This window comes from Metopolophium dirhodum, chromosome 3, assembly GCF_019925205.1.
Source record: "Metopolophium dirhodum isolate CAU chromosome 3, ASM1992520v1, whole genome shotgun sequence".
Lineage (NCBI taxonomy): Eukaryota > Metazoa > Arthropoda > Insecta > Hemiptera > Aphididae > Metopolophium > Metopolophium dirhodum.
Genome location: NC_083562.1, coordinates 7,949,532 through 7,975,643, shown reverse-complemented (window position 1 = coordinate 7,975,643; position 26,112 = coordinate 7,949,532). Strand labels below are relative to the sequence as shown.

Here is a 26,112-nt window from a genome sequence, read left to right as displayed (position 1 = left end):
ACACTAATATAAAAATAAATTTAAAATATATAATATTGTTTAAGAATTATTTAGTTATTAAAAATAACTGTATTTTTAATTTTTCCCTAGTGCCCATACACTGTATAGTGTACCTATATAATATATATTTCGATATAGAATATTTTGAAATTTTCGTACTGTGTTTGCAGTAGTGCAGTCAGCGTGTTTGTCGTTCATTATAGTGTAGTTCCTTATCGGTTTACTTTTTTTATGTACAACTTGCAACTTTATAATTACGAGTCCATCCACGACAAAAACTTTTTCAATTTTATTTTTACTAAATGATTTATTTACTATAAATAAAGATACCTATTACCTACATCAGGTTGTTTCATTAATTACATAAGAAATCATGGGTAGAAAGAATACCAATCCTGTTGGCCGTTTATTTTTCACTTTTAATAATGAAACAAATGAGTCCAAATGTACTGTTGAAGGATGTATAAAACCTATTTTACAAAATCACTCCTATTGAAATATTGCTCTTATTTTTATCAAAAATTAAAAAATCATATTAAGTATTTCACTATTTAAGTATAATAAAACTATTTATAATTATAACTTATAGTCTGCTTTAAATCCGTTTTTAAAAATGTAGAAACCAGCATACAAAACCGAAATCAAAACCAAAATTTCCTAATATCGATATTGAAAAATTGAAACCGAAACCGAAATTTCCTAATACCGGTATTGGAAAGTTGAAACCGAAACCGAAATTTCGTAATACCGGTATTGAAAAATTGAAACCGAAATCGAAATAATTAGAAACCGGTATCCAAAATCGAAACCGAAACCGAAATTTCGTAATACCGGTATTGAAAAATTGAAACCGAAATCGAAAAAATTAGAAACCGGTATCCAAAATCGAAACCGAAATCGAAATTTTTTCAATCGGTTTCAAGCCCTGAAAAATTCACGTTTTTCCTTAATTTTTCTTTTGTTTTTCACGTCGTTTTTGAAAACTACTTTTACTTTTCCTATCAGAAAAGATACTGTTGAAGAAAATCCAAGCATTTTTACTGTCCTAAAAGGGGATAACAGACACAAAAATAAAAAAAAAAAAATAAAAAATCAATACATTCATCGCTCCGCTCAGAATCTAAAATGAAAAGAGAAAATTAGTATTTTGCGCTTAAAATAATTAGGTATGCATTATATAGTTGTATAATATATATATTTATTTAAATTGTTTTATAGGTCGATCCAAACGATAGCTTTATAAAATGGGAACATTTTGAACTTCTTCACGAGCAAGACAAAAAATTGTGACAGTCAATTGAGAGTGTGTCCTAAAATTACAGATAACCATTTACAACTGTTAAACACATGTTTGAAAATGCATGTTCGTCTTGCAATTCAAGTAAGTTATTAAACTATTGAAGAGGTATTAATTGTAAAAGAATATAAAATAGGCACATTCAATTACTTTTTATAGCGTACTGTTGTATGTTTAAGTATTAAGTAAAGCCATATCTGATCATCACATTTTGAGTGACAAAAAAGTCGAATCCCGGTCTTAATATTGAAAGAAACTCAAAACAAAATATCCCGCCATTTTTTGTTTTTGAAAATTTCACATTTAGAACCCACAATTTACCACCTAAATAATTGAGTTAAAAAACGTATGCAAACTGGAAAAACATATAAGGACGCATCTGCTTCAATCCTTGAAGGTTTCGGACAGATAGGACCTATATTAACGGATTTGAAAATTTCGGCCAAATCGTACTTTTTAAAAAAATAACTTTTTCATTATTAGATATTTATCTACAAATGCAAAACTTTTTAATAGGGTAGATTAAAAATTCCTATAATACGAAATAATTGTCACACTTATGTGACTTTACTTGTTTAAACTTGTCTACATACAGAACTTATGGCTTCGTACAGTTGGGCCAAATATGATAAGTGTATAATATGGTAGTGAAGTTTTGTGTATAAGTGTATTGTAGACGAATTTGTTGTTTTTTTTCAAATTAAAAAAACCTTATATTCGTTCAAATTAAAAAAAAAATATTTATTGCCAAAAATTGCCTGTTTAAAATTAAAAATGTTGATATTGATGATATTAAACAAGTATAGTTAGGACTGGTACTGAAGATGTGTACTCAAATGTATATAAATTGCTATAAGTAGCTTTTACTAGACCTTTTAGTTGCGCCACCTGCAGACGTTCATTATCTTCAATGTGGCGTTTAAAAGTTTGTCAGAGAACAACAATGAAACAAGAACGATTTTCAAATTTATTATTATTGAATATCAATAGAGATGTAACTGTTAGTCTTGACACAAAAACAATTAATGATACATTTCAGCTACTAATAGAAAATTAGTTTTGATTTTATATTATTTTATATCAACGGTATTTTGTTTAAAGGGCGTATACCAAATTTTAATTTTTTCAAGAAACAAATAAAACTGATCAAATATTCAATTTTTAATATACAACATTCATTTATACATTATATTAAACATGAGACTCCATGGAACTAAAATTTCTTATTAAATTGTTTAAACTAAATTTATATTTAATGTTATATTAATTTAAAAAAAAAAATGTGGTGTAGGCCCTTTTAACAATTTGAATTTTATAAGCCCCCTCTAAAAACATAAAATAATAGTGGTATAAGTCCTTATACGGTATTTGTATATACATTATACTATATTGTATCTATTAACTTGTTGGTTTATTGCACGGTTAAAGATATACAGGTAACAGGTTGCACATCGCCCTATAATAAACGGCTTTCAGATTGATTTACACAACGAATTAAGATATACAGGATGCCGAACGACAGCCCGTTATCATTATTTTTGTGAAGTCGAAAGTTTCCAGGTTCCCAAATTAACTTATGGCGCCGAAATGGTTACGGTGGCGAAATCCTAAACTAATTTTGTATGATTACGACCATCGAGTATCGCAATAAGCTATATATTATATATCTTAATTCGTGATTTACACATACCCGAATGAAATGACTACCATTAATTAACCAGTGGCGCTCCAAGCGTCAGTATTACAAAAATATACTTAACCGATTAAAGATATGAATAGGTGTAAAATTAGTTCTAAATGTCATGGTTGAGTGTTGACATCAAGCGCTAGTAGCAGCTGTTTTATGTAGTCACTTTATAAAGACTGTAAGGTAAATATATTTTGTTAAGCGGTTTTTGGAAAGAACATCGTTCACGGCACGTTTACGTTCATATTTATTGAATGATACGTGAACGTCAGTCTGCAATGACGTTTATATTTTTAATGAATTTGAACGAGTTTTATGACGTTCAAATATATTTAATATTTAATAAATATAATATAATATATAAACAGTCCTGTAAAGCATACTTTTAAAAAGTATTTAAGATACTACTCAAATACTACACAAATACTTTTATTTTATTTGGAATACTTTTGATTTTAAATTACCTAGGTTCTTAATTATCGTAATATAGTCTATAGACACTGCAGTAGGTTTATAATCATTTTTATTTTATTTATTATTTATTCATTACATTACATTATTATTTATTACAAACGTTCGGGCTTCGGCTAACACAGAAATACAGAAAATTAAATTAAACTATTATTCTATTATTTTAGTTGACAATAATATTTTTCCAAACAAATATTTCGAATAAAAATAAAATGTTCGAAATAAAAAACCAAAGTATTCAATACAAAAAAAAAATCTTTATAATACCATTCAAAATACTTCATGCTTAAAATTTTTTTAAAAGTTATTCAATACTTAAAAAAGTATTTGAATACTTTTTCTCAAATACTTTACAGGACTGTATATAAATACCTATTAATAATATTATATAATTTATAATATTACATAAAACATTTTTGTAAATAATAACGATAATAATAAATATATTTAAGATCTATAATTTCGTTATTAAATGTACCTATTTGAACTTGAAGTTCTTTAATTGCATAAGATATAAATGCATAGATTGTATTAAATAGGAACTTCTTTAATCGTGTAAATAACGCTAATCGGCCGAAATTTGGCGGTTAGTTCTTAATCGTGATTATGCAGCGGTTACGCTTAACCGGGTATGGTGAAATCCAAAATCTCTGGTTATCAATGATTAAGGTGAGTTTACCGCGATTATTGGTGAAATCGGCCCTGGATTAGTGAAGTAGTCCGTCGATTTTTTTTATTTAGTCATTTTCTTCTCGTTTTGCTTCTCTTCGCCTCCTCATGACAAATTATATATAATCTATCATGCGCCTTCTAGCAAGGATTTCCTCGGACGTGAAAATGGCCACTGCGAACAATCTCGATTACTATGACTCGGATGATCAGGAAGAGGACGACACGGACGCGGAGTACGACAATTCGCCATCGCCCAAGACTAAATCTGGAGATAGTTGCTGTACAAACAAATGCCTGTTGATGTTTGACGACGAGTTTAAGACACGTTTTAAGTCGGATATGTCACTGCTGCAAAAATTTGAAAAGAGCATTTATCTGTTCGCGATGATCTCCATCGACAGAAACAAGATCAACGCCACCAAAATTATCAAGTCTTCAAAATGTTTCCAATACGCAGTTAAGCATCACGGAGTGAATCAAACTGTGTGCAAAAGCGCATTTGTTATCCTGCACGACACAACTCCATCGCTGGTAAGAACATTGTGTGTGAAGATGACAGTAGGGCATAATACACCAGTCGACGGCCGTGGTAAACATAGTAATCGATTGGCTATATCCGACGAAACACAAGTTGCGATAAAAGAGCATTTCTTTAGCATCTTGAAGTCGCCTAATGTGAGTTGACTATTTTAAATCTGATATGAGCTTAAAATAATGTTAATATATTTTCTTGTTTTTTTCATTAGATTTTCAAATGTGCCAAGAAAAATCTAGGCCAACCTAATATTTCTCAGTTGTGGATTAGTTTTAAACAAAAACACGGTTAGTATAATAGAATGTACATTTTATATTGTTGAAAATTCTATTCAAAATTGTTTTTGCAATTTAGTTTTTAAAGTAGAAATGTGGACATAATATATCTTTATTGTTTGTATCAATGTACACTAGTGGATATGAACACTAACCGAATGGCACTATTGTGCCTTTATTTTACTATCAAGTTCTGATTTCTTATTTATAATAAATATTAATATATAATTTTTTAATCAAATATATTATGGTTGAAAAAATTGAACTCCCAGTTTAATGTACAGTATTATTCATTATGACTAATTCAGAAATATTAGAAAATAAGATTATACATATTATAATTACCTTTATAATTAATTTATTATTTTTGTTGACTAAAATTATACTAGTTACCTATTCTACTTTAATTTAATTTCAAATATTTTCTGATAGAGATAACATATTTTTGTCTAATTCAATTAAATATCAAATCTTTATTTTTAATGAATTTATTACTGGATCATAACTATAAATTTTACACAGAAAAATAATTTATTCATCATAATCTAGGCACAAAATAATAACTGTTTAAATTCACTTTGGTTAAAATAAACATTTTATGGGTGCCTTAGAGTAATTAATTTGAGATTGTGATTGCTGATGAAGAGAGTTAAAATTGATTATTTAAAATGTAATGTTACCTACTTGAATAAAATATTTTATTCATAATGATTTCAGGTCATATATCCCGTTCAACATACACAAAATATATTCAATCATTATTAACACCAGAAGTTGTATCAAGCTTTATGTGTGCGAACCAAGCAAAACAAATTTTACAATACATAAATAAAAATAAATCACGTTAGGGATAAATTTACTATTAACTATTTACTGTATTTTTTATTTAAGCGATTATTAATTTTTACTATTTAAGAAGTATTAATAAGTATAAAATTAATATGTATATAAATATTAAATATATTATGTACTAATATTTGTTATCAATGTTCCAAATATACATGTAAAAACTGACAAATTGAACTAATAGAAGATACTTGAATCTGTCAGGTCAATTGGAAATAAAGGTATAATTCCATAGCTGACAATAGTATAGCTTATTAATAAACATTTTTTTTTTCAATATTGAAGCCGTAATTTTTTTTCAGTTTCCCAAGAGTGGGTAGACTAAAATTATGTACATGACTGTATTTTTTGTATTTAAGTTAAATGTATTTATGGATTTTAATTATTTTTTACTTAGACATATCATTGACCTTAATACATCATTTGTTAGGTTTGATATATTTTGTGCATCATAAATTTGAATGCTAAAAGTATATTAGGTACTAAAAGGAGTTGTGTAAATAAAAAAAATATATATAATACTATAATAGTAATGTATTAAGATGTGTGGTGTAATAAAACATGAAGTGTAATGGTTTAACAGATAAATGGAACATTAACATTTCACAAACACAACCTATAATGGTTGTTTTACCACAATAACATAGTAAAACTTAATAAGGGACAATATACAGAATTGAAATAGTATTTTATTATGATATTTATGATAAAATATTGTAGATTATTGACTTTGTGCGCTATTCCAAAAAACAATACTCAGTTTTGCGCATGTTAACTGACGGTTAAAATAGTGCTGAATTTTGAATTACCCACCTATGGTAAGTCTATAAAAGATGATGTTACTTGACAATCCTGTTATAACTTAACAACCTAACTGGTTGTATGACCGACCGAAAACTATTTGTTGCACTAAATATTTTCTTTTGGAATAGACCTAAGTATATTTGATGATATTATTGTGAATAAAGTAATTTATATATAACCTATTTACGTGGAGCCTTGTTTTAAATTTTCAATCCTTAGCCATAAAAGTTAAACATTTTATACATTTTTAACTACAAAATAATTAATAAATTATAAATTTGATAAATGTTGTCAAAATTTTAACTTTAAATGCTTATATACTACTGTTGGGTAGTTCCTTAAAATCATGTTAACTCGCGTTAAAATCACATAAACACCGCATATATGCCTATTGTAAAAAACCTTACAGATTGTATATTTTCTAAATAAATGTTAAAAAAAAAAAAAAAAAAAATGCTTATAAAAAAAAATTGTGCCTATGTATTTTTAATATTTTTCAACTGCTATTAGAACGATATATCAGAAGCCTTATATTAAATTTTCACGCTTTTTTACCCAACAGGTAAAATTTTATTGATATTTATAGAAAAAAAACCTAAAAAAAATGGAAATTGACAATGTCTGTAAACAGCTCAAAATAAGTCAAAATGTTATGGTGTATAGGAAATACAATTATAAACATTCAGTCAAAATTTTATGTCCCTACGGTCATTTGTTTTAGAGTTACACCAAAAACCAAAATCGATTTTCTCAAAAACAGATTTTGCGTAAAAATTCCCGTTTTTCCTTAATTTTTCTTTTGTTTTTCACGTCGCTTTTGAAAACTACTGGGACCCCCCAAAGTACCAGCTAGATTCACTTTCCTATCAGAAAAGTTATTGTTGAAGAAAATCCAAGCACTTTTACTGTCCTAAAAGGTGATGACAGACACAAAAATAAAAAAAAATATTCGATGTTCCATATCTTTAAATATGTCGTATTATATTGACTCCCCCACCCAATACTTTTCAATTTGTACATATCTGACTTCCCCACAACAATGAACACGGAAATAGCTCTATACGCGGATGATAGTGTAATAACTGTAATATACTCTAGCTCTGATAATGTAGATAAGGTAATAGATAATATTCAAACTCATCTCGACGCAGTTCAAAAATGGGCACAAAGTTGGAAAATTTCACTCAACCCATCAAAAAGCTCAGCAGTCCTATTCACGTTACGAAGACCCAAATACTATAATACATTAAAGTTCAACGGTCAAAATATAGCTTGGTATCACAATATTAAATATCTTGGAGTTTTATTAGATAAAAAACTCACTTGGAATCCTCATAATATATCATCGAAATTACAGCAAGGATACCAACGCTTAAAAATAATATATCCACTATAAATTGGCAAACTTCATTGAACTGGAAATGCTCACTATTATTATATAAACAAATAATTCGCCTTTTAATTTTATATCCAGCCCCGGTCTGGGGTCAATGTGCTACAACTCATAATTCATATACACAAAATGCAAGTATTACAATCAAAAGTCCTACGTGTAATTTCAAATGCCCCATGGTTTGTCCGAAATGACGCACTGCACACAGATTTCAAAATTTCTACTATCAAAAACTACATAAGAGAATTATCGGTAAGCTTCTTTAGACTTTAACATATTATCTAAAACAAATGGTCCACAGCACTTCAGGCTTCAGCGATTCACCCATCCAATCAGTCGCAGACTCCAACGCGGCTGTCCACACGACGTCCTAAATCTTTAATCTACTATTGTATTATGTAAATATTGTCTTATATTTTATTATTTTTATTATCTGTCAATGTTTCACAATCTTATCCTATTCAGTATATTTTAAACCATAGTTTTAACTATTTATACCATAATTGTGATCTAATTTATAAATGTTAAAAAATAATTAATTCTTTACACCTAAGTTTAGATGATGTCGAATGTCAGGAAAACTTTATATTAATAAAAATTAAAAAAAAATTATATTAACGGCATTTTCTTTTTGCATCCGACATTTTTGGAGAATATAATTTTATGAAACTGAAAACATTTTTAAAAAAACACGTTATTAACCGACTAAATGTTACGAGTATAATTACGAAAATTAATACAACATACTCGAGTCAAATCAAACGGTGTACTAGAAGGTTGGTTAATATAGGTACCTATAATAAAATATAAAGTCCACGCACAATCGCTAAAATAATTAAGATAATAAATTTATCAACAATCAAAGATAAGTTACTGTGCATTGCTCAACATAGTACCTATTAGTGACTGATAGTTATTATATGGATTATCAAGTAGGTATGTATTATTTTTAGGTCGCACCATGTACAACGTTTTTGGGTGAACACGTTTACCGCTACCACCTAAAACTAGTTCACCGCCCCCCAACCGCCCAAAACTAGTTCACTGCCCCTCGGTGACATTTCACTGCCCACTGGGAGGCGATATTGCCCCCGTTGAGAACCACTGATATAAACGAATAAAAAAAAGGTGGATAAGTGGATGTCGCTCTGCTGTACAGTAGGTTACAAGTGGGTCACTGTAATGGATGGTGTTAAATTTGAATTCAATGATATAATATCATTGTATAAGAAAAACGATTCTGAGCGAAAACAGTCAGTCAGCCTATGATATTACCAAGTATATTTGATGATATTATTGTGAATAAAGTAATTTATATATAACCTATTTACGTGGAGCCTTGTTTTAAATTTTCAATCCTTAGCCATAAAAGTTAAACATTTTATACATTTTTAACTACAAAATAATTAATAAATTATAAATTTGATAAATGTTGTCAACATTTGAACTTTAAATGCCTATAAAAAAAAATTGTGCCTATGTATTTTTAATATTTTTCAACTGCTATTAGAACGATATATCAGGAGCCTTATATTAAATTTTCACGATTTTTTACCCAACAAAAATTTTTTTATTGATATTTATAGAAAAAAAAACTAAACAAATTGAAAACTGACAATGTCCGTTAACCGCTCAAAAAGAGTCAAAATATTTTCAAAATTTTATGGTGTATAAAAAAGGCTAATATAAACATTCAGTGAAATTTTCAAGTATCTACTGTCATTCGTTTTTTAATTACAACAAAATAAAGATATCGTTACATGCGAAATCGAGGGAATATCAAATGTTGTAAAAATATAAATTTCAGATGCTCATAAAAATTTAATTTAAGTTTCTTGTAGACATTTTTTTTTTTTTGATAAAGGTAGACAAATTTATGAGTAATCTTATATTACATTTTAAAATCTTAGATTTAAAAAGAAAAATTTTTATGAATTCTCAACTCAAAATAATTTGCTAATTTTCCTGATTTTTCCGTATTTTGTCAAAATTTGAACTTTAAATGCTTATAAATAAAAACTGTGACTAAGGATTTTTAATTTTTTTTATCTGCCTTTGAAACAATAACCTAGGAGCCTTCTATTAAATTTTCAAGCTTTTTTACTCAACAGATAAAATTTTATTGATATTTATAGAAAAAAAAACTAAAAAAATTGAAAACTGATAATGTCCGTAAACAGCTCAAAAAGAGTCAAAATATTTGGAAAATGTTATGGTGTATAGGAAATGCAATTATAAACATTCAGTCAAAATTTCATGTCCCTACGGTTATTTGTTTTAGAGTTACACCAAAAACCAAAATCGATTTTCTCGAAAACAGATTTTGCGTAAAAATTCCCGTTTTTCCTTAATTTTTCTTTTGTTTTTCACGTCGTTTTTGAAAACTACTGGGACTCCCCGAAGTACCAACTAGATTCACTTTCCTATCAGAAAAGTTACTGTTGAAGAAAATCCAAGCACTTTTACTGTCCTAAAAGGTGATGACAGACACAAAAAAAAAAATAAAAAACAAAAAATAACACACATCATTGTAAAATCAATACATTTATCGCTTCGCTCAGAATCTAAAATAATATTTTAATATTAATTTAACTTACAGGTTATAATAAATAATAACAATAAAAGAAACCGTCTCCTCTCAGAATCGTTTTTCTTATATAATGGTATTATATCATTGAATTCAAGTTAAATACAATCTATTATACATTGACACACTTGTAACAATGTAACCTACTGTACAGCAGAGCGACATCCACTTACCCACTTTTTTTAAAATATATTGTTGATAATTGTCTGTTTTTAATTAAAAATCTTGAACATTTAATTTAAAGTTACACATTGTTCTTTGTTTCTTACGGCAATTTAAAAATATGGAAAAAATGTTTTTTGATAAACATTTAAAGTTGGCCGTCTATCCTTCGCTTAGAATCGTTTTCTCATGTGGGTATCTATATACATTTTAATGTAGGTATATCACTACCATCAATACCTTATAATAGCCGTACAAGATGTATAATACAGGCATACAGCAATGATAGGCATAGGTATTAGGTATATCATAAAATTCAAATAAATTATGCACACCTACTCAAAGCTTAAATGTTATATATTATATAACATGCAGCCGATCGAGTTTTTTATTTTTTAAATAATATGGTAGGTGTAAAATGTCATGTTGTTATTGTTTTCTGATCTTCAATTTTCTTTAGTTATCTGTCCACTAAATTCTCTGTCAAATGTGCCACTCATGCAGTGTATAAATAATAAATGTTCACCGAATTCATACTTTTCCGTAAAAAGTTATGTTGGTGTGCTACAGCCATTACAACAACCTCTGCTTTTTCCGGTTCTGATAGCATAGGCTTAGGTACATAAAACACGAAACATCGAAGATGAAATTCCGAAAAAGTTTTCTACTACGAGAGGGCCTGCGGCCTGCATAAGCGATAGTTGAAATATCTTTTAATTGAACCTTTGGGATGTAAAGCCGAATACACTTACATGACAGTTAATTCAGTGGAAATGCCACCAAGTATAAAATAGGACACGGGTATTTCTCTTCCTAGTAATGGTGTTGGGACTGGTTAGAGAATTTTGATAATAGCTAATAATTGAAAATTTGACATAAGATTGTCCATAAGTTTTTCTAAAAATAATTATTAAAATACATAGGCGCAATTTTTTTAACTAGTGTTTCAAATTTAATGCATATCCATGATCCACCACAGTGACCCACTCGATGACAAGATTCACTCGACACCTGGTAATCGGAATAAAAATCCCTCGACGAATATTTTTTAAAAGTTAATTAGTATCTATAATTACTACATTATTAATATTTGATTATACAAATAGGTATATTATATATCACTTACCAATGAGTATATAGTGCCAAATTTAATATTAATGATAATATAAATAATATTTTGTTTTATATTACGATAATATATTATTATGTATAATTCTGTAAAATTTAAACAAGAAAAATTCGCAAATTATATTGTATTTATATTTTATTAACATTTGTTTTAATTATTATTATTTTTATTTTATTACCATTATAACTATAATAATTAATAAACAAAAAAAAAGGGACTTAATTATCAATATTATTACTTATTAGTATTTATTAGTACTTATTAATATTTTATTATTTTACTATCATTATAATAATTTATTATTATTATTATTATCAAGCAAAAAAAATAAATTTTATTAAGTACCAATATAATTTTTATTTTTATTATTAGTACAAATAAAAATTAAACAGGAAAAAGTTATTTATATTTGATTTGTTTTTAAATTATGTTAAATTCTTTAAAAAGTGTTAAAATATAATTCAAAATTATTATATGCTTAACACGTATAATACCTGTATATTTTCTTTTAACGCTTCCACAATTGCTTGGCATATCTCGGGAACAATATGTCCATTAACTTGTTTTGACATTTAAAAAGGTACCGCAAACTTTGATAGGATTCACCAGTTACCAAAAATCGGAACGTAACAGCCAACCAGCAACCTTACCTTGCTTACACACAGGGGCGCCCGCAGAAAATCAGCTCAGTGGGTGCAAAATTAAATTATGTTATACATACATATGTAATCACATATTTACATTATTATACACTGATTTTTTTTTTTTTTTTTTTTATTAAGAGTAAGGCTTCAACAGCTGAGGTTATTAGCCTGGTTGGGTTTTGTACTTTAGTGTTGTCGGTAGGGGGAGGAACACGTGTGTGACTGATTTTTTGTTCATTAAAAAAAAATCCCAGTTGGTGCAATGGCACCCACTGGTCCCTCTCTGTGGGCGCCCCTGCTTACACAGCAATGGTTTTTCGGAAATTTTTGGACCTATCAAATGTATTAAATATTCAAAATCATTAGACGACATTCTAATGAAATGTCTGTACTGTCCACTTATTTCCTGTTCCTGAAGACAATTTAATAGATATGATCCACTATACATAATATGTCCCTACACTTCATTAAATCTGTTTGCCACAATCTACTTTCACTTTTTTTTTAAAAAAAAGAGTGAATTAAAATAAATGATGCGCTAGCGACTTGTAAATTGATAGAAGACGTTAAGACGATGTGAATAAACTGCGAATAATTGGTGGATAGACCGGCGAACAACCGACACACAGTACCTCTCGGGCCTCGACCTTAAAGGCCTAAACGTACACACTGGTCGTGTAATATTGTAAGATTGTAACATTCAAGCGAGTACTAACTCTGTTACATCACATCTAAATTCTTCAGTGATGTGTATCCGCCTTAAGATGAGTTTAGAGGACGCCACACCCGCATGTGTTGTCTCCGTCTTACAAACGCGTAACATACCAAATTTACGCTCACAACTTTAATTTGTGTGCCGTTAGCTTAAAAATTAGAATGAATAGACGCATTATGCAACTTGATGGTAAGAATATTATATGTGTTTTGTTGGAAGTTTTTTTTACTATAATTCAGTTTTTAAGTGAGTTATGCGTGTATAATAAATGTAAATTAAAATGCTCATAACTCACTTAAGATTGAATTATCGTAAAAAAACTCAAAAAAAAAAAGATAATGTTCTTACCACCAAGTTTCATAATAGGTCGATTCACTCTAAATTTTAAGTTGACGGCATAAACTCCTGAGCGTATTTGGTATGTTACGCGTTTGTAAGACGGAGACAACACATGCGGGTGTGGCGTCCTCTTAAATAATAATATATATTGTACTATTGTGTAGAACGTGCTAACGTCAATAATATAGTCCAATAATTTAAAGTTTATACTAAATAATATTTGAAACAAATACCCTTTACTTAGGTATATATAGCTGCATGTCGAAAAATAATATTGTTTGAAAACATTTCGGTTGAGGTTTGAAAACAATCGGAATTTTTTTAAAAGTTGTAATTTCTTACGGGCAGCGAAGTTCGCGAGATCAGCTGCTATATAGGTATAATATTATAATATATTATCGCGAGTCATCGTCACCCCTCCACTGTTCATAAGTTGTCACGTGACTTGCACTGGCCTGCACCACAGAATATAACAATGCCTGTACAATTTCGTCAAGACGGCAATTAATGGCGATACCGATTATTGTTTATTTATAACATTCTTATCAATAGACAATTCCTCGCTCGACTCGGTGACCGGTGCGGCGGTGCGCGTCTACCGCAGTTATACCGTTATATCGGTACTGGCCACTGGGTGACTTTCCCGGGCACTGGCTACCATACGTCATTACGTCCATACCACCGTTCATGGTGACATAGAAAAACAAGTTTATTGTTTAATGCTATAGCCAATACTGTGTTTATGTGTTGCTCTACGTACTTTCGCAGCTCGTTTTCCACGTGTGCGCATTTCGTGCACTGACGAAGTTAGGTACGACGGTGATGGCCGACGCAACGATCGCCGGTGGTCGACGACGCGGTATCGACCGACGCAGCCGACCCTATACCGACCGCCGTGGCAGCCGACACGATACCGACCGCCGCGGCACCCGACACGATACCGACCGTCGCGGCAGCCGACACGATACCGACCACCGCGGCAGCCGACACGATACCGACCGTCGCGGCAGCCGACACGATACCGACCGCCGCAGAGGGTTTGATACCGACCTCGGCGAACCGTTTTCGAACAACGACGTCCGTTCACGTAAGTATTGAGTTTAACAAGCCAAGCACAGCGGCGTGGCAAAGGGGGTAATCGAGAGTCGGGCAACCGGCCGCCTCAGAGTTTATTTGACGTGTTAGGTAAGTCAGGTCATATGAGAGTGATATGCGCTTCCTACGCAGACGTTGTTACGGGAAAAACGAAGGTTTAGGTTATGGGGCCGATCTCCACCTTGTGCAGTTTTGATCTTTAGAAATCGTTGTTGTTTCTTCTATATGACTACTATAATATTCTTGTGAAATGCGAAGAGCCGTGCAGATTTGCCGTCTTAGTGTAACACACGTGCTGATGGTAATTTAAGCGTGCCTTTTTCCAACGAACCGATGATCTAGTGAAGCGATAAGAATTTTGAAAAAGAATTGACATTTTCGTAGTCTTAAGATCGACTTTTCAACGATTTTGGCTCTACGTATAGATACTCGTTTCTTGCCGCCTCGTAATTTAAATTAACGAGATTTTGTTTGCTACTAGTTTTATAAAAATATTTGTCGTTATCTGTATCCAGTGTACCTACTCAATTTATATATTTATTCCGATTTGTTTTGTAGCCCCTAAAAAAACACATCTGAAAACATGGAAAAACGCTCAAAACCTTAACAGAATGTATTATAAATTATAACTTAAAAGTTATAGGTAATAATACGTCATAAACTAACATCATAAGTCATAACACATTATGCAGTGCCTATCAATATTATTGTTGTGATTTGCTCTTGTTCGTTGTATTAAAATAACAGTAAATACTAAAATATAAATATTTAAATAGTAATACCAGTTTCCATTTTAGAATTGTATACATTTATATACTTATAAATAAATATAGGTACCCAACTAATTGGTAGGGAGAAATTATAAAACAAATGTTAGGAAATAATAATACCTATTATACCTATAGAAAAACTTAATTCCATCGAATATAATCTATTACCATCGAGATTGACACAGACAAATCTACAATAAACAGTATAAACAATTATTGTTGAGTTATTTTTAAACATTCATTAAAATGTCGACTTTTGATGTTTTTTTTGTTGATTTATTACTTTATTTACTATACATATTCATTTTTTTTCTATTAAAATAAGTCTGAAGACTGACTTCATTAGCCTGTAATGTTGGAACTGTTAGTATAGTTGGTTAGGAACTTATATGTGGCAAGGTTTTACTATTACAAACCCGGGTGATCACCCATTCGGGAACTGGTAGCAGCTAACGTTGCTTACTGTCAATCGTATTGCTCGACTGGCAGCAACTAACGCGCCGTGCGCCCGTGCCAAGCCACACCTATTTATTTATGCTAGTATATTACTAAATAACATGTACTACTTATACTTGTTTATGTTTATGTTTAATTTCAAAAAAAATAAAAATTTTACATACTTCTTTGTGCGTGGAAATCAGTAGCCTCACTGGCAACTGGCGTATCCAGTCTTGACAATTTATTATTTGTTGAAAACTAAAGTACAAAACATTCGATATACCTGTTTTATTATTATTATTATTAATGAGATTAATTAGTTGATATCTCCACATAAACAGATTAAATGAACTATAATAATAGTATGATCATTATTCATACTTATAGATTTTGCTTGAATTTTATAATTTCAAAAGAAGCCAAAGATTTTATTGGTTTGCTCCCAATCAATAGTTTAAACCTAGGTAATTACAATTAACGATCTGTTCAATAGACATGCATGTAAATATCCAATTCTTGCTATATTCCTGCATTTATAATATGTATAATATAGCACTATTTTGTACCAAATTGAGGATCTGTGAATACTACAAATAAAGTGGATAAACAATGAACATGAATAACAACTGAATAGTGAACAATAATACACTATAATAGTATAATAATATAAGTAGTTCCCATTAATATCCATGTATTCAACTCATGGGCTCTAATTCAATTTTTTTAGGGTTAAAATTCTAGGGGGGGGGTTACAGCCTACCTAACAAAACTTAATTTAAAATAACCCATAGGCGTCTTATATCAGCTATATCAATAAGGAATATTTTTGAGGGGCTAAATTGCCCTATACCCCTCTTCCCATTATTGCGCTTCTGATCAACTAAATTTTAGTATGGAACATTATTTTATATCTAATTAAAGCTCGTTAATCTTGGTAAAAATGACAGCCAAGTACACATAAGTTGATAAAACTGACAAAATATCTTATGCTGGGAAAAGTCTTTAGTATGTTATCTGCATTTCTGGCTACGTGTTTTTGGGAATCACAGATTAAATGGAAATATAGTGAAACTTTTGTTTAACGAAATATTTTTGAGAACCAAACCAAATCAGAACCAAATTTGTTCAATTATATTTAACGAAATTCTCTATAATACAAATTTTTTTTTATGCTCCATTAGACTGTAATAGAAGTTTCATTGTATGTATTCTGTTATATAAAATTAGGTATTATTAGGCCTATAAATTATAGGAAAATAAATATGATTTGGTATTTATTTAAAAAAAAAACCTCCAATACATATAATATTATTATTAATTGACGATAATATTGTGTTGGTATGTTGTGAACCATATGTTTTATTGTTAGTTCTGTATAACATTACTAAGTGTAACTATAGACTAGTAGATACTGAGGTAGATAGGTACTATATAGATCAGCGTTTCTCAAACTGAGTTGTGAGTCAATTCTTGGTGGGTCGCAAGAAGTTTTTTGAATTACATATATTATAGATTCTAGGAAATGTATTCATTATAAACCTACCAATATTATATTCATTATAGTTTATAAATTAATAAAGTAATAAGTTATAATAATAGTACCTACTCAAATTTTGTTTTTAGAACTAATTTTTAATCTTGTAAATAAACCATGTGGGTCGCGATAGATTTTCGGGGAAAAAATTGGGTCACCGTCCTAAAAAGTTTGAGAACCACTGATATATATATATAATTGGATTCATCATTCATTAGGAAATTAACGGAGATTTATAATAAAAATAATAATAACACAAATAAAATGTATTATTTGTGTCTTATTACTATTTGTGTCTATTACAAATGAGATGTACTTTATTGTATACACCTATGTTTAGTCTGTGCTAAATACGAGGACAAGTATAAATATAACTATTTATGCAATGTATGACACTAATTTTTAGATAATGAACATAAAAATGATTGTACTTCAAAGCCTAACATTATTCAAAGAAGTGAATGCTACCCATATCGTCAATCATATAATCAAAATGTTTCATTCAAACCATATAACCGTGGAGATAAAACTATTTGGAAAAACTTAGATAATAAAACTGGCTTAGTTCAAAATCAATTGGATGTTGAACTTTCAAAATATAATAGACAATCTAGAAATAATATTCATCAAAGGTATTAAAATTTTAAGTATTTAATATATTAACATAATAGGTATATATAAAATAAAAAATACGCATGATTATTAAAATTTAATTTTATATTTTTTCTTGAAAGGGATCGTAGCCGTGGTGGTTATAGCAACTTCAAAAACTCATCATGCACTGTAACAGAAAGTATAACTGGTTGGTATTCAATAAATGTAAGTTTTAATTTTTAATATACCTATTGTACAATATGTTTGAATAATGGCTGTTCTGGTTTTCAAGGTGACAAATGCTGAAGAATTTGATGAAGTATTGAAAAAAATTAAAATCCATATATCACCAGTATCATTTTATCCATACAATGTACCTATGCTATTTTAATATTAATTATCCTTTCTCATATTTCTATTCATATAATACTTGTAATACAGTTTAATACTCAATATATATTTTAATTTTATAGAAACAATATTCTGATAATTCATTAAGATTTCTTGTTGATGATTATAAAGTTGCTATAGCATTGCACAATACTAGCTACAAGATAACACAAAGAGATGATCGAAAAGTAAGTTGTAGATATGTGATTGACTTTTAAAAGTAATATATTTTAACATAAAATATTTGTATTTAGTTAATTATTAAGGTCTTACCATATATACCTAAACGAAACCTTATATCATTCACACCAATATCTAGTGAAGTAAGAGAGAAAATGATGGAGGCCATAGTGACTCGTTACAATCCTAGTACCAAGATTTTAGATTTGTCGCAATTTTATGCTTGTTCACGTATGTAAAAGTTTATTTTACATCAAGTTAATTATTATTTAAAAAAAATGTTTATTTTTGTTTTAGTGTTTACCAATAATCAACTATTTGTACCATTAAATCGACCAGCCGTTCTTTTGGCAGCACTTAATATGGCGGCTCAATATACCAAGCATGACTTGTGTTGTTTGAATCTTGCCAAAAATAACATATATTTAGGTGAAGGGCTTACATGGATACGTAGATTGTTCCCTGAACTAAAAGTGTTGGATTTATCTGATAACAAAGTAATGTGTTTTATATTTTTTTACTTTTATAGGACAAATATGCTAAAATGACTGTTAACTGTTGCAGTTGTCTGATTTAAATGAACTAAAGAGTCTCTTGGGTTATACAGTTGAAGTGCTCAATTTGTCCAGAAATCCAGTATGCAATTTAATGGACAAAGAGTGTTACAGACGGTGAGCAAATATAAATAAAGGCAATTATTTTATTTTTAACAATAAACGCAAAGTTTTTGTTGGTTGATTAAACTTTTGACTTAAACTGTGATACACCAACTTTTAATATGAATAAAATTTAAAAATGATCTTTACCATGTTTATACAATATACATGTGCATTTATATAAGCATAGAATCCGGGGTTAAGAGGGTTGTATCACCCATTCAGTAAATTTTTTTTAGTTACGTTTTTATAATATGTGTTTTGTACCTGGACATAATAGGCGGGTTAAAGTAATGACGGGTAACGTTGTAGTCGCCGGGAGTAAATATTTTGTGACACCGAAAAACTGGCCAGTGAGCAATCTATAGTATTTATAATCAATACTTAAATGTATGATGACATACTTCACAGTTTTATGTCTGATTCCTTTTAGACTTAATGATAATATTATATTAATACCCCAGCGATGTAAAGTTCTAAAACCTCACCGCCATAATGATATGTATATGGTATACCCTGGTACTGTTAAGTTGTAACGGTAGAACGTCAAATGTTAAAAGTAAAATTTTTTTAGAAACACTTACTTATTATGAACATTGTTTTTTAATTTTTGAAAATGTTAACTTAAAAATAAAGAGTAAATCACTGCCTAGTATTACTGTTTTGTTGTTGTGAATTAATATGTCCCATTTATACCCGCTTACACATATATCTTACAAATAATAATATGTTGTTATTATTGTTTCAGGGATATTCAAAAACTATTTCCTATGTTATTCAAGTTGGTAAGTTCAAAGTTGATGGTATTACATCTTATTAAACTTTTTATACGCAAACAACAATTATACTGATGTTTTAATAGAACTACCTTAACAATATTTATGACAATTTTTATCATAATAGAATAATATGATTAAGGTTAACACTTATCACTTGGTTCAAAATCCTAAATATGATCCAACCATGTGTTTTTTTAGTGCCTATGTAGCATTTGAATTTGGGTAACTTACTCATCTAAAAATAACAATTTAAAGTATTTAAAGATTATACACTATAGATCTGAAAATAAAAAAATGTTCCTCTTAGAAGTTTTTTCTGAAACTAAAAGTTTAAAAAATATATAAAACATAAGCACAACTTTTTTTCTATAAATATTTGAAATTCAAATCTGGATAAAATTAGATATTTAAAAGAAGAATAACAATTTTAATCGTTTTGCTGTAACTCTAAAATATTTATGGGGACTTGAAAGTACTGCATATATTACTATATTTTATATTCACTCATTATCAAAACATGTTTTGGATTAATATTATGCAATTGCCTTTTGATACATTGAACCTACACAGGGCCGTACCAAACCAAAATTCATGGAGGGGTATAGCCTATCAATTTGCCGACTCAAAAAATGATTTAATTTTTAAACTCTTTCATGTTCCAATGAAATTAATTCATTTCTTTTTGCTCTATTCATAATTACATCTATGCGATTTATGTTCTTCATAAAACTGCAATAATCACCTAGGGAAGCTTTATGAGATAATGAAGTGAAATGTTGTTCTAATTTACCTAGCTTAGATTTTCCTCTGCTCTTCATTTTGTGCCATGTTCTAACACCTTCATCCACCCAAGCAGTATTGGAAAACATTTTTCCTGCTGCTTTAGGAAATAAAGAACAAACAAAACAATACACAACGTCTGTTGCTTAACTATACTCTAATTTTGGATATTCATTATACTAAGATGAATTAAAACTTTGTTGTTTTACTTTATCAATATTATTATTAATTGGGTATTTTATAAGTTTTGGCTGGTGTGGGCCAATTGTTATAAGATACTGTCTTTGAGATGAAGTAATGACTAGCCCTCTTTTACCTGGATCATTTTCAATAAGTTGATTGGAATGTTGGTTTAATTGATCATCAAATGAATTAGAAACATGTTGTGAAATTATTTTCAAAGTTCTTAAAAATAGTTCACACTTTGAATTTATATTGCTGATAATATTCCGACTTTCTAAAAAAAATATTATTAAATTAGGTATAGAATCTGATTTTAATTTTGTCAATAATGCTCTGCATTCAACTAAATTTGACACAATGTATTCAATAGGACCAGCACACAATAACCATGAATATATAAAAAAATAGGACAGTTTGTAGTTAGAAATTAAAATATCAAATACATAATTCAACACTTATTGTCAAATTACATTTAAGAAATAAATAATTTTAAAAGTTTTTACAATTGGTTATAAAATAACGTGCTTATAATAATTTAGTTTATTTATTTTTATTAATTAATACTACTCACAAATTCCTCAGAACACTCAATTTTAACATCTATAGCAGTAGATGTTGTTGGTGTTTCATTGGTAACATCAAGGGTATACAACATATCAAGTGATTCTGGTGGCTAAAAACATAATAAATCAATATTTAATAAATATATCTTAGGAAAATTATAATTATCATAACTAGTTGGAAGATAAAATTGAAAATATAATAAATATATTATTCATATCTTATAAAATAATTTATGATAATTTTACAGCTAAAAATTTCATACCTACTGATTCATTTTAAAATACCTTTGGTGGGAGTTCGTTTATATTAATATTTATAACATAACTTAGGTTAATTTATTTTTATTAATTAATACTACTTTCTATCACATTCTTCAGAACACTCAATGTTAACATCTATAGCAGTAGACGTTGTTGGTGTTTCATTGGTACATCAAGGAATGGCATATCAAATAATTCTGGTGGCTAAAAACACAGTAAATATATCTTAGAAAAATTAGTAGGGAGATAAAAATAAATAATATTGTAAAAATATATTATTCATAGTCCATAGGTATCTCATAAAATAATTTGTAATAATTTTACAGCTAAGAATTAGCTCAAGAATCATACCTACTGGCTACTGATACATTTTGAAATACTTTTGGTGGGAGATGGTTCAATATAATATTTGTGAAACAACTTTTTTCCAGTGGTCTCCGAGTATTTTGAATCTAATAAATGAGAGCATAAAAAATGAATTAGGTGCATTAGCCCCTTAGTAGGTAAAAAGTTTAGCTACCTATATCTACTTACATAAAATATTCATACAATATACTAATTATTGTTAATAACTTAATACTGATAGTCGGTATTATTTATTTTAAGTACCAATATTTTTACTTACTAGTTTTGAATTTGATTTAGAAGCTTCAAATGGGTTTTTAGGAGCACCAAAATGTTTAGTCCTGACTTTTTTTTACCATTATGTATGTTTTTTATGTGTGTTTGTTTGTAATCATTATCAAATGTTTTACCACATTCCGAGCACTCTAATTTAATCTGTTTTCGTTTGCCGGAATTTTTTTCATTTTTATTGTTAAAATTCATGATTTTATTAATAGCAAAATGCAAAATTATTTGAATAATATGAAAAAAATAATCACATAATTTTAAAATAATAGAAAATAGTTTATGTCTAGCAGCTATAGAACACGATGTTAGACATGTTACCACTTACCTCAGACAAATAGTCGAATAGACGACAACTGACAACTATCGATTGCAAAAGTGCAAATTTCAAGAATAATAAAATAATATTTTATAATACCAAACTAAGTCAATAGAATACCTACGAGCTACGGGTAATAGGTTACGTACTTACGTGTTGTACAGTCGCGAAATACACTAAGTAGATAAACTCGTCTTTTTTTAGAATTCGGTGTAATCGAAGTTTTGATGTCGTTGTCGTCATCTTATAGTCTTATAATTTATACAAATATATTTTGAAAATAATTAAAATACTATTAAAATACTGACGATGCCAAATTGCTGACAACTTGGTGTCAAATTTGCCGACTAATTATTGAAAAATCATGAGTGGGGGGGGGGGGGGTTGACACCCCCTACGCCCCTCTCAAAGGACAGCCCTGATCCTACACACACCGATCTTCGGAAAGGCGATGATAACTCAAAAGTTGATAACAATCATAAATTGTATAAATATAATATGTGTTTTAGGCTAAAAATTAAATTAATCTACTGTATTACTAATAATAAAATAAATTACTTTTATAGCAAAATATCAAAAATAAGGAGAAAGTAGTAACTTTGCTGTACAGTAGATGTTGTACCTCATCTTTGAGTTTGTCAATCTAATGTTTGTATTAACTTTGCATTTAAAAAATGATTCTTATCGATGAAGATGGTGTGACTCCTATACTACCAAGTATATTTTATGATATTTTTATATTTATGTCATTGTAATTTATTTTACTATTAATAATACAGTCATATTTAGTCATAGCGGGCCCGGCTCGACTGAAAGTATTGTCAAGTTATAATCTGAGATATTCATAAAAAAAACTATCTACTAGGCTTGAATCTTAACTTGACATATTATATATATAAAAAAAAATGAATGTACAAAAAAAAACCCTGGTAAACAAATCTTATAATTATATTTATATTTAATTTGGGTGTGTATGCAGATGAATAATATTATTCCTTTTTTTCAGGATAACTTAAATTTGCCTTCTTTGGCTATTGTTGGTACTAAGTTGAAAATGCCAATCAACCTGGGAAATAGTTACCCAATACTACAGTATGGCTGCAACTTAATTCAATCAAATCCATTAATCACTCTAGTAGAATTATTCCTAACAAAATACTATGAACAGTATGATGATAAAATGTCCAGACAAATGGTATTAGAAGCCTACCATGAAAAAGCGACGTTTTCATTATCTAGTTGTTTACTAAAAACCTGGTATGTGTTTGAAATACCTATTGCATAAATTATTCAGGACTGTAATATTTTAATTGTGCATATTATTATGAATTTCAGTAACCACGGTAGTCTAGCGGATTACCTGCCAAAAAGTCGAAATTTGTTGATATCCGGCTTTAACAAAAATATAAATAGTTTTATACACAAAGGTAAAGCAAATGTATTAAGCATTTTAGAAAAGTTACCCAAAACAAAACACGACTTTGGCTCATTCATTATTGATGTACCATTTGCAAGTGTAAGTCTTTAAGTTTTTGTTTTAGTTTAGTTTTAAAACATTTTTTTTTTTTTCAAAAGTCTACAATAATCCAGATTGTAGTCAACGGTGTGTTTGCGGAAGAATATAATGAAAACCACAATTATCAAGTATTTCGATCGTTTTGTAGGACATTCAGTTTAGTGCCGGCTGTAAATGGTTGGGTTATATTAAGTGACATGATGCTTGTAACATTAGTCTCCTCTGAGTTAACGGCAGTAAGTAAATTGTTTTTGGTCTAATTTTTGTAACAATGTTTATCATATAAATGTGCATTTTTAGGAATCAACGAAGCGGTTCTATATTTTTAAGCCAACGGTGACGAATAATACATATAATAGAACCAGTTTACAAACAACAATACAGGATACATTGCCTGATGTATTATCAACTTTAGGTTTCAAGACATCCATACCCAAATGTCCATCATCAGCATCTTTTTTATCTAAAGAACTCCCTTCATTGTCACTGCCTAGGAATCCACAACAAACCTCAGCTTGTCAAACAAATTTTCAGACATCTGTCATACAGAACTTACAGTTATCTCACCAGCAACAGAGTCCTCCTGCAGCAGCAACAGTTGGTATCCTATTAAACTCTCAAGAGTTAAATTCATCATGTCCCATATCCAATTCTAAATTATCATTTCCTGTAAACAACACAAAACCAATAAAGTCAGAATACTTCACAACATCTACCAAAATGCATTTAAATTCTGCCAGTAATATTGACAATACTAATAACGAATTGTTAATGATCAAGAGGTTTTCAAATGAGACAGGAATGAACAATAAATGGTCAAAAAAGTAAAATACATGTCTTATATTTATTAATTTGGTGTTTACTATATATAATATTGTTCGATTACCTATTGAAATACATTTGGTTTTGATTATCCACATTCCTAAGAAAAATTTAACTAAAATAATTGTTCTTAAATTCCATTTTGTAAAATCATTAAGGTATTTATTACATATTATTAACTTTTTTAAATCTTTTTTTCTAGGTGCTTGGCCGATAATAATTGGGATTTTGCCAAAGCTACATTGTGTTATTCAAAACTAAAATCTAATATTCCTTCAATAGCATATGAACACTGATTAATTTTAAATTATTATTTTATATATTGTATTACATAAAAAAGAAGTTTAAATATATTTGTTGATCTTTTTAATTTTATTGTTGTATAATAATACTTAATGTGTTTTTAGTATTGTACCTTTATATTCTAACATTTTGGACGTCTAGCATCTATGCCATCTATTTAAAATATCAGTAGTTTGATCTATAAATGTTACTATAAACTAAGTCAATAACTTGTGTTTAAAGTTTGGATTAGGTATATTATACTGAAGCCACATTACTACATGAATTTCCAATGTAGGTATTAATTTGAATTTTAAGTTCAATATAAGATAAAACTCACTTTACCATTTCAACTGTTATTTGGATACAAATAATTATATAGAGTATAATCTAAACCTAACACAGCAAGCCAACCATAAGCGTTTGCTCAGGGTGCAGGCTAGATTAAGTTAAGGTCTGCACAATATTTGTTTTTGATTAGTAGTTGAAATAATGCTTCGATTTTCAACTTAAGTATCTTATTCGATGGGAAAGTGAATCTAGTTGGTACACCAGGAGGAAAAACTGGAATTTTTACGCAAAATCGGTTTAGGATTTTGGTGTAACTCTAAAACAAATTATCGTAAATACATAAAATTTTCACTTGTTTTGAGCTTTTTACGGATATACTCAGTTTCCAACTTCATAAGTTTTTTTTTATGAATGTCAATAACACTTTATTTGTTTTGTAAAAAAGCTTGAAAATTTAATACAAAGCTCCTACT

General features: G+C 29.0%; 2 protein-coding genes across 4 annotated transcripts; both read left to right on the top strand.

Moving 5' to 3' along the window:
- The first annotated feature begins 791 nt into the window (after positions 1 to 791).
- Positions 792 to 25,426, top strand: LOC132940925 (nuclear RNA export factor 1-like). The gene is made up of 15 exons (XM_061008728.1): positions 792 to 1,381; positions 14,325 to 14,643; positions 17,800 to 18,025; positions 18,128 to 18,212; positions 18,280 to 18,360; positions 18,461 to 18,565; positions 18,632 to 18,788; positions 18,855 to 19,054; positions 19,122 to 19,228; positions 19,962 to 19,998; positions 23,735 to 23,985; positions 24,064 to 24,244; positions 24,304 to 24,480; positions 24,545 to 25,068; positions 25,269 to 25,426. The coding sequence occupies exons 1-15, from the start codon at positions 1,358 to 1,360 to the stop codon at positions 25,360 to 25,362; spliced, it is 2,568 nt and encodes an 855-aa protein (XP_060864711.1). The 5' UTR covers positions 792 to 1,357; the 3' UTR covers positions 25,363 to 25,426.
- On the top strand, positions 3,018 to 6,062 carry LOC132940952 (uncharacterized). 3 transcript variants are annotated; one of them, XM_061008763.1, is made up of 4 exons: positions 3,018 to 3,167; positions 4,270 to 4,802; positions 4,874 to 4,949; positions 5,655 to 6,062. In XM_061008763.1, the coding sequence occupies exons 2-4, from the start codon at positions 4,293 to 4,295 to the stop codon at positions 5,783 to 5,785; spliced, it is 717 nt and encodes a 238-aa protein (XP_060864746.1). In that variant the 5' UTR covers positions 3,018 to 3,167; positions 4,270 to 4,292; the 3' UTR covers positions 5,786 to 6,062. The 3 variants fall into 3 exon arrangements, with proteins under 3 accessions (XP_060864746.1, XP_060864747.1, XP_060864745.1); XM_061008764.1 differs by lacking the exon at positions 3,018 to 3,167 and adding an exon at positions 3,995 to 4,124; XM_061008762.1 differs by lacking the exon at positions 3,018 to 3,167 and having other exon boundaries at positions 4,131 to 4,802.
- Positions 25,427 to 26,112: the final 686 nt, after the last annotated feature.

Excerpts from the sequence above, each read along its gene's own strand:
- LOC132940952 (XM_061008762.1), top strand. The coding sequence starts at position 4,257 with ATGCGCCTTCTAGCAAGGATTTCCTCGGACGTGAAAATGGCCACTGCG. Across the intron at positions 4,803-4,873 it reads GCATCTTGAAGTCGCCTAAT|ATTTTCAAATGTGCCAAGAA; the intron begins GTGAGTTGACTA and ends TTTTTTCATTAG. Across the intron at positions 4,950-5,654 it reads TAGTTTTAAACAAAAACACG|GTCATATATCCCGTTCAACA; the intron begins GTTAGTATAATA and ends TAATGATTTCAG.
- LOC132940925 (XM_061008728.1), top strand. The coding sequence starts at position 1,358 with ATGCATGTTCGTCTTGCAATTCAA. Across the intron at positions 18,361-18,460 it reads TATCATTTTATCCATACAAT|AAACAATATTCTGATAATTC; the intron begins GTACCTATGCTA and ends TTAATTTTATAG. Across the intron at positions 24,245-24,303 it reads TTGATGTACCATTTGCAAGT|TCTACAATAATCCAGATTGT; the intron begins GTAAGTCTTTAA and ends TTTTTTCAAAAG.